Source organism: Anopheles darlingi, chromosome 2 (genome assembly GCF_943734745.1).
Source record: "Anopheles darlingi chromosome 2, idAnoDarlMG_H_01, whole genome shotgun sequence".
In the NCBI taxonomy this organism is placed as follows: Eukaryota; Metazoa; Arthropoda; class Insecta; order Diptera; family Culicidae; genus Anopheles; species Anopheles darlingi.
Genome location: NC_064874.1, coordinates 48,767,226 through 48,776,902, shown reverse-complemented (window position 1 = coordinate 48,776,902; position 9,677 = coordinate 48,767,226). Strand labels below are relative to the sequence as shown.

The window sequence follows — 9,677 nt, the reverse complement described above, 5'->3', positions numbered from 1 at the left end:
TTCTCAATTTTGCATATTTAGCACTCCATTAGTGTAATACGATTCCACGGAATGTCCTTGTGGAAGGGATGATGGTTCGGAAGCTGAATGGCCGCCCGGACGAATCGCCGTCGAAAGTCGAACACAAATCGAACGGTACTTGAGTAAGGGACTTGTCTGTTGTCCCGCTGCTGAGCGCGCGTTTGGCTGGATCGAGAGGAGGGGAACTTTTATCTCGTGAAAATTACATTCCCTGCTCGGCGTATTGGACGCCGCTATGCTGCACTTCAATCGGTGCTCGAGGCAGTTTTGTTGGTTTTCTTTTCATTCGCATTCGACCAGCTTCGGCGATTGATGCTAACCCAACCGTGGCACAGCAGGACTTTGACGCCAAGAAGCTGGTGTGTAAGCCGCTGGCGTTACGGTTGCGTCCGGCAGTTCGAGATGAGCGAGAGAGTGTGAGAGAGAGAGACGAAGAGCATGGAAGGTTGAGAGCGAGAGTTGCCCGGAGCGATTGTTATTGAGAGAAGAAGATAATACAAGAGTATTCTGATGTAAGGCAAGGCCGTTCCAGAATAGCGGGAATCTGTAATCCATTTTCCATTATCATTTTTTTTTGTGTACGGTATAATGACAGTAGATACATCGTTTGATGATAATTGAACCTTTTGAAGCATATTATTTCATGCAAACCTCGGCGCTTTATAGTGAAATCGTTGTGGTGACAGTGACCACCAGAATGAAACATTCTTGATTTCTGACTCTTATATTCCAATTCGAACAACCTTTACGGAGGATTAGAATTGGGCAATAATTTGAAAGAATCTATTACACACATGAAAAACGGTCATCTGCATTTTATGATGAATTACTGAAGCTAGTGAGCTGAATGCTATCACAACGTTCTGTTGTTCAAAGTGCATTGCTCCATCCCGTAAGCTTAGCTGTTTCCACGATCCTAGCTGGCATGTAAATCTGACGATATCTCACCAAAATCTTATCGATGGTCTAGCTTCTCTTCGTGGCCATAACTTTCTTTCCTAATCGCGCACACACTCGCACACCACCATCGTAGTCCAGCTGACACCTTTCACCGAGGGTCGAGTGTGACGAAACACTCTGCCTCAGATATAGTTTCCCCCACTAACTGTACGCCCTAGATCGCTGGCCCTAGCTGGTGCGACTGCTACAAGTTAATTTGATCTTCTGGATACCCTGGACCTGGACCAGTGCGCCAACCAGTGCGCCAACCAGTCAGTGTAGAGAGCAAGAACACGGAATGGTGGTTCCCGCGACAGCAACCTATCCTATATTCTGTTTCGCCGGCTGCTTCTCCTTCGTCCAACCGGAGGAATGTCTTGACATGTCACCATAAATGTCACCACCAAGCGGCTGGACAAGCGAACGAGTCCAGTTCAGTCCAGTCCACTGGTAGCATATTGGACGTGAACTGGCCCCGCAGCAACGTTCAGCCCATTCGCTGCCGTATCGTGCGTATCGTTTTACTCTTTACACCCGATCGAGCAGCGCACGGGTTATGTGTGTGCGACAGCGGAGTAGATTAAGATAGCCAGTGCCCAGCGTCCAGATAATGGGGTCTGGTGGCTGACGACGACGACGACGAAGGCGATGGATGCAGAACGCCATCACTCTCGCCATCGCAACAGCGGCTCCCCATATCGTGCAGCAGCGATCGGTCCTGGCCAGGGATTTTAATGGACCGACCGAATAGACGACGACGACGTCGACGTCGACGCGAATGACCAGATAAACCAAGGGGCCGCCGAGAGTACACGGCACCAAAAAGGGAAGGTAAACGATGGACGCATGCATGGACACACACGCGTGCACACACACGCGCACACACAGTGCTACAATATATGCGTAATCTGATATCATTGATAATTTATATTCGGAACCGACACCGGCAGCGAGCAGTCGCTAGTACCACACACGGCCATGTACGGCCTCCAGGACAGGAGAGCATTGAGGGGAGGACCAACAGCAAACCGAAAACCAAACCACTACTGATGTGATGATGGGCTTTTAGCTACGCGGTGGCTGCTACCAGAACCAGCCAGTCCTGAAGTCCGATGCTGCTGTGCGGTGAGGAAGTGAAATGCTTTATGCTGCTCGTGACGAGGCACCGCGATCGCCATTCATCGGCAGCAAATCTGCTGTCGTCACAGGGCACAGTGGGCTAGAGAAGAGTAATTTAGGTCAAAATGAGTTCACAAAACGTTCCGTTCCTCAACGTTGCAACTCATTGGCATTATAAGTGTTAAAATTTTGTGGTGGAGAGGACTTTCGACCACGAGTTTGTCCATAATTCTCCCTAGCCCCGCTTCCCCACAAGTGAAGTCTCTGTCCCAGTGGAAGTTATGGTCACTAGCACTGCCTGTGGCAGTTCCCATTTTGTGCCACCTCGCTGCGAGTTCGAGCTGCGAGGGTTTGGATTTCAATCAAGCTGTACCGGGAAGAAACGCGACCCTGACACCCCGCACCTCCACGGGGGACGACCGGCGGCTGCTGCCGATGGACGTACCACACGCGCTGCTGCTGAAGACCCTCCCATCCCTCTTCTTCTAATCACTTCTATGACCAAACTGGGCGACGACTGGTAGCTGGTAGCGGAGGTCGCGATGGTCCAGATGAACTTTGAAATCGTTCGGTCACCCCCCTCCGTGATTGATTGACGTTCGAGCAAATTTGGAGCAACAGTCCGGTAGACCTCCAGGATCGTGCACTGTCCGAAACGGAGGTCCGCGTAGTCCTGGTCTTGGTTGCTTCCAACGTAACGTAAGCACCTGCCGGCGACTCAGATGACCGGCGCTGTAATTCGCGACATTATTAGAAAAAACCTCCCAGGATCAGGAAGCGGTGTCCGATGACACACGTGCGTCGTCGCGAGTCGTCGATTCGGCTACTTCGGTCTCGCTCTCGCTCCTTTTATCAAACTGTCACTCTTGATTCTTGTTTCCCCTTCTCCGTTCCTTTCTCCACAACAGAGTCTCACCAAATCGCACAAGACCCCCGGCAAGACTCCAGCCTCGTAGACAATGTTGTGCCGTCGGATGCGGCTCACCGAACGCCATCTACAGCCACCCCGGGAACCACTCGAAGGTCCGATCGTACGACCGTGTACGGTGAGGAAGCTGATGAACCTCGAACCGGCACGCAGCGCCGGTGGTGCAGGAGTTGGCGATCCTTCCACAACCAATAATGCCATCCCGCCAACGACCATCACCATACCGACGGGTGACCATACCACGGGACCGGGATGTTTCGAGGAGCAGCCACGTGGGAGGTAAGTCCCTGGAGTAGAGCTGGCTGTGTGTGTGTTCCGGGCTGGCATGCGCAACGAGCTCTAATCCTGCTGGGCTTGCAGTGCAGACCCGTTACCGGCGTTACCTGCCGAGCAGCACCCTTCCCCAGGACCTTCATTCCGCCGGACGTTTAACAGGATTTACGTTCCTTCACCTTCCTTTCTTATGCTCAACTTTCTATTTCCATCCCTCCAGCACAGAACACAATGTAACACGCCGGCCCGGAAAGCGAATGAATTGCGAAAATGCGAACACCCAAAGTCAATGGCAGAGACAATATGGTGGAAAATGCAGCAATAGCAAATGTGTCGCCAATGCGCAAAAGCTGCTGCACGTGCACATGTCTACGTGTATGTGTGTGAAGACCGTTTCGCTTCTGAATACCGGCAAAGAATGGCCGCTTTCGGCGACAGTTAGCGATGTGTGAAAGCTAATCAAACACTTCCAGCTGCTGCTGCTGACAGAAGAGCGGTTCGGTTCGTGGCCGGTGTGCTCGCGAACACACACACACACACACACACACCGGCTTTTTATCATTATTATGCTAATCGGTTTATGGTAACCTCATAAAGCGGTGTGTGCGGCGCTGGGAATTTATGAGCTTGTGGCCATCGCCATGTCGCGCGATGTGAGGACCCGGGACCACACCGTCGCTCTGTTCATCGTGTTGGCGCTCGGCCGTTGCAGCATCATCTGCGATCTCTACTGATCGTGCACGCGGTGGTCCTTTCGAAATTAATTACCACCGATTGTAATCGTAGAACGCGCCACTAGCTGGCTGCTCTTCGTTGGTTTTGGGAGCTCCGAGTCCGTCTATCCGTTCAAAGAATGGCACCCGAAACAGTGCAGCCGGTGTAAACCGAGCAAGATGGATGTTGTCACTGATAGAGGCATCGCGGGTCCTAGAAGAGACCTGCGCCATAATACACGACAGAAAAATGGGAGATAATGGGAACTCTTCTGTTTTTTTTTTGCATTTCTGGGACAATCCGGTTCATTTTTAATATCTTCCCCGGGCCCCTGAAGATCCTCGAGGATACGGTGACATCCCAGTCCCCAGCGCGGGACCGAATCTAGACACACTTGTGGCGGCTAGTCTTGTGGCCAATTAATGAGTTTAACGTTATGATTTAACTGACAAACTTTATTGGCAAGCGGAGTAGTAAATCAGTGGACGCATTTGCAAAACCACCTTTTACGGTCGATCAATCATCGTAAAACGGACCGGAGGAAAAGCCGATTCCGTCGATGGCCGGTCCAAGGAAGCCAGATACACCGTCGATTTTAGTCTATTTGCACACAGCCGAACCTTCGATGGCATTATTATGGCAAGGCTCACTAGATCCCTAGCAGCCCCGTCGAATAAACAAAAAAAAAACCGAGCCTATGCTCACATTCGGCACACTTGATTAGATGCGCCGTGCTAGAAGATTGTGATTTGCGATTCTCCCAGCCCTTTTCTGGCCGGGAGTCCCATAGGCTAAACGTATGCACCACGGAATCATCGGACCAGGGGCCAGCCGGCAGGGTTTCCCCTCAACCGATCACCGATCCTGGTCCTGGTCCTGATGGGAACACGTTAATTTCAGTTCAGGCTTCGGTGTTTTGGAGTCGTCGACGTGCACGTCGGTCGGTCGGCCGGACTGGCCAATTTGGCTTCATTTCCTGCAATTTATTAACTTTTATCATAACGCCGCGTGCTCCGCTCCGCCGGTAACCGGACCCTCGGTTCGGTTTGGTTCGGTTTCTATTTTAGGGGCAGCATAAATCATGCGAAACGAAATAATGGGTGTGGTGTCTTTCCATCTTTCGGCACTCGCATCTTCATTCTCGCCGCCGTCGTCGTCGTCGTCACCATCCGTGCCACCCCGGGAGCTCACTGACGTGTGTGTGTGTGTGTCGCGGAGAAATAATAAAATCAAGAAACATACCATTTAACATTTACGCGCGGAACGTGGTCCATCATCATCTGTGAACGCCGCTGACACGGTGACAGTGACGGTGATGGCTGGTGCGGTCAAAGCGCAATCGTCGTCTAGGCGAAACACGCGAGTCGTCTGTGAACCCGCGCACGGTCTCCATCACCACCACCACCACCACCACCAGCACCACCAGGGCCACCGGCACCAACTTTTCCGTGGGGCGGCATCGTTTGATACGCCACCATTTGATAGCCAATATGGCGCATTCATATAATTAAAAATTTATGTAAATAAGATCTGACGCTCGCGCGACCATGCTCACACGATCCACGATCATTTGGCAACGACCGCTCCTCGGCGCGTTTGCGAACACACACACCACACACACGAAAAGTGGCCGCGAAGACCACGGACGCGGACACACGGCTTTCCAATTCAATTCCCTGCAGCATCAGTCATTCGAGAGCGCGCCTCTCGCGCTCGGGCCCGCGATTCGGTTTCATTCGCGATCGCGAAGTCGCATGCAATGGTCCCGGGGTCTCTGTCTACCTTCTCGTTCCTCCTACTCCTCGTGGCCTGTTGCCGTCAGGTCGAGAGTCAAATTTGTAAACTGGACCTCCTATTCTCGATTCCGAGAACGGGTGTATCATCATCTCATCGCTCAACCCACCGGCCATGATACGCTGCCGACGCCGCCACCGTCGCTGGTGGCGCACTCGCTGGCTGCGCCTCAACTAATGAGGTCTAGGCGAATCCCCCCGTGCGCCTTTACCGTGCGAACTCCCAAGCACACACACACACACGGAGAGAGAGAAAAGGCAGAATCGCATGGCAGGGAAAAAAGGATGAAGAAATGGGAGGAAAAAAAAGACATTCCCCATCTGACACCGAGTTTCGGAGGCGCAACAGTCGATGGCAACAGTCCCATCTCTCCCTTCCTTGGGGCCAACATAGCAAGCGGCCGCAAGCGACATCGACCGTACCAGTTGCTAATGCTGAGAATCGCATGCATCGCACCGCATCGCGCACTCTTCCCTACTTCCCAAGGGGTCCCGGTCGGTTCCATGTGCTGCTCTTCGTGCTGCTCCGTCCTCGCCTCGCGGCCTCGTGTAAAAAGGGTGCCGCACCGACCGCCGGGAGGGGGTTTTCATCGGACCAAGCATCGGACGAGCAACATACAAGGCAGCGGCAAAAAAATAAAATAATAATATGTGACCCCAAACAAATGTCAGTCAAACAAATATTTGGCACACGTTCATTATGTTTAGCGCAAGCGGTCGGGCAGCGCAGAAGACGGTCGCGTCCCCAAAACGGGTCGTCGAAAGTTCCACTCGTGATCGTACGGCACAGACTTACGGTTGTTGTTGCAGGAGGAGAAAGAAGATGATCTCGAAGCGTGGAATTGTTTCGCCACAGATGAAAATGCAAAGTATGTTGAGAAGCTATGCTCCGCCGGGGTGAAAACATAATTTTAAACCATTTTTTTCCTATCTCTTTTCGATTTTGCAAACATCTTTTACCATTAGTTCCGCGATCACCGATGAACAACAAACAATATGATTCAACAATGCAACCAAACTACATTAGTCCGAATGCTCTTTCACATCCTCGGTGGCATTCCAAAAATGGTTGCTCTCGAGCTTCTCGAGCGCTGCCGCATTCCTGGTTCACATTCTCATCCCATCGTTTTTCGCAGAATTTTGCCAAAAATACATCCGGGAATGTTCGTTGGTCTGTTGGTTCGATGCAGTTCGGCACAGCACACAGCAGATCCGGATGATTCCTTCGACCGAGGAACACCGTTAATGGTTTCTGTCGTCATCATCATCATCATCACCGTCGTGATCGCTTTCGCCTCGTTGCTTTACGGCGTCATTAACGTGGAAGCGTCGACGTCGTTGGAAGGAAGGAACGAGCAGCCCAGAACACCCTCCGATGCTGCTGACAGCCGCCAATGCTGCTGCTGCTGGTGCTGGTGCGCTGCACAGCATGAGTCACGAGACAATCGACGACAGCGCGGACGATTCATTCAGGCATCGTTGGTGGCGACCGGACTAACGGAGATCGGTACAATTGGTGAAGCGATATGTCGATCGCGCTTCGCCGGAATCGCCGGCCGGCCGGCCGGGTCGGTCGGCCTGGCAAAAAGCTCCCGCCGACAACGGTGTCATAATTCGCTCTTCGCATTCGTTTCTTCCCTTGCCGCGAGTTTTCGTAACTGGCGCTTCTCTGGCTCAGATCTAAACAGTTAAATTATGGTGCCGGGCTCTCTCGCCTGCGTGTGTTTGTGTGCGTGTGTGTGCGGTGTTTGTGGCCGCTTGTTGATTCATAAAGAAAAGGCGGATGGCGATGGCGAGAAGGTGCCCCCTTCCGTCACAGTAGGATACAACTTTCACACGCTACAGATCATCACCTTATTCGCCTCTCGCAAGGCTCCTGCTGCTGTGTTCGAGCTTTCGATCCAAAGGCCTGTGGTGTAGCGAACAGTCGACCGGGAGCGTCCTCTCGCTACGGGCAGATCGCGTTTGATCGCCACACGGACGCCCCACAATCATTTGCCGTTAATTTATACATTTTTCTCTGTTCCTTTCGGTTTGGCACCTCGTTTCTCGTGCGAAAGGCGGCTGCTACGAGAACGAGGAACGGTGGGGGATGCGCGATTGTCGTTCCGTTCCGTGGTCCACTGGAACTCGCACAAACGCAATCATGCGCTTATGATCTTCTCTCCCGGAAAAGGCGTCGTCTTCGGCGTCTGCATGCTTAGAACTGGAGCGCAGCACGTAACGCGTCGTTATGTCCTTCTGCGTTCCGTTTGAGTCTCTAACCACGGGACCATGGTGGGACGGAACCTCATTATGGCTTCTTCTCTCTGTTTCCTTTCTCTAATTCTCCGCCAGGAAACCGCCCGATGGACCGAAAACGCCGCTGATGATCGTAAATCTCAACATCCCGCCCGGTACCGAAACGTTGGCGCCAAAGAGTGCATCCCGCACGGAACGCACCAAACTCCCGCACTTCTGTCTTCAGTATCGCAATCTAACTCGGCTCTGTTCCGCACCGCCCGGTTCGACGTCGAACGCAGTCGGGACGGGCTGTGCAGCTACCGGTGGTGGACCCGGAACGACGACGACGACGACGTCGCAGATTCCTCAGATATTCATTCAAAGCTTCGAGCTACAGGATCGTCGCGCTGTCGATGGACAAGGACCGGTGGCCGGGGATGGTGTGCAGGATGGTAATAGTGCCAGCAACGGCCAACAGTACAACATCATCACCGAGAACGATGAGGATACGTTCGCGACGTTGCTGCTGGAAAACATCTCCAACATTTCGCTGGAGATGATACAACGACATCAGCAGAAACTGCTCGGGACGGCCGGTTCCTCGATGACCGATGGTCAGTTACAGACTGGGGCTAGTGGTGCGAGTGCGACCTGCTTCCAGCACGTTGAGGGTTGTAGCAGCATGGATCGTACCGATAGTAAGACGTCTGCTGATGGTGTGGTGTGTGGGGCTATGCTGGATATGCGCATGGACTCGACGGAGGAACACGGTGCCGGGCAGAGAGAGGGTAGTGGACGGGCGGATTATGGGAATTTACGCGGTAGTGGTACGCAGGATGGTATCGATGAGCCACTGAGTGACATACCGGCCGGATACCGGTCGCTCTGCTACCGAACGCCAAGCCCCAAGACGCGTCAGATCATACGAGTGGATATCGTCACGAGTAGGGAGAAGTACTGAGTGCTAGCAAACGTACATTGCTTTTTGATTGGTTGTTATATTTGTAATTACATTCCGTTGGGCTTATTGAATCACAAGTGACCATTGTCAAGCGCATAGTAGCTGGTAGTTAGCAATAAAAACAATAAAACTGAAGACATTGACGATTGATATGGTAAGTAGTAATAAAATGCGTCGCCTAAGATGACATCATTTAATCGAGTCGATTATTAGAAATTATTGGTTCATTAAATATTGCTTGCAAATAAGAAGCATGCTTATGAAACACTATCTTTCGTGAGACTCTGTGCTCAAATTTAAAAGGTAAATAACAACCGGCATATGAGAAATACATTTGTTATACCAGCTGTATGTGTTTGTTGCTTGTATTATCCTCAAATTAGTTGCTATGAATGTATATTGACGATTTTACTCAATCGTTTGGTGCAATAACGAAGATGATGATGCAGCTTCGTTCTATGATAGCAAGCGACAACGAAATCTATCGATCTACATTTATTTGCTAGAGATCTACATCACCGTACACAACAAACATCAAATAGATATCTCCCTTGCTTTATTTGGCTCACGGCATCGTTTTGCTTCAGCTTTTAATAGAGTTCTCATCAGAAAGATCTTCAAGAATGACATACAATGCTATTATCCCTCCACAAACCTTGGTCGAATAGACGACTATAACCAAAATAAGTAATTTGGTTCTACTTAA

At 51.4% G+C, this 9,677-nt stretch overlaps 1 protein-coding gene across 1 annotated transcript; it reads left to right on the top strand.

The window, feature by feature from the left end:
- Nucleotides 1-3,038: 3,038 nt before the first annotated feature.
- On the top strand, nucleotides 3,039-8,971 carry LOC125959284 (uncharacterized). Its single transcript, XM_049692097.1, has 2 exons — nucleotides 3,039-3,286; nucleotides 8,125-8,971. Exons 1-2 carry the CDS (start codon nucleotides 3,039-3,041, stop codon nucleotides 8,969-8,971), a joined length of 1,095 nt encoding a protein of 364 aa, XP_049548054.1.
- Nucleotides 8,972-9,677: the final 706 nt, after the last annotated feature.

What these genes read in the sequence shown, in the direction of transcription:
- LOC125959284 (XM_049692097.1), top strand. Translation starts at nt 3,039, where the DNA reads ATGTTGTGCCGTCGGATGCGGCTCACCGAACGCCATCTACAGCCACCC. An exon ending in GAGGAGCAGCCACGTGGGAG is followed by an intron (nt 3,287 to 8,124) that starts GTAAGTCCCTGG and finishes ATTCTCCGCCAG; the next exon opens with GAAACCGCCCGATGGACCGA.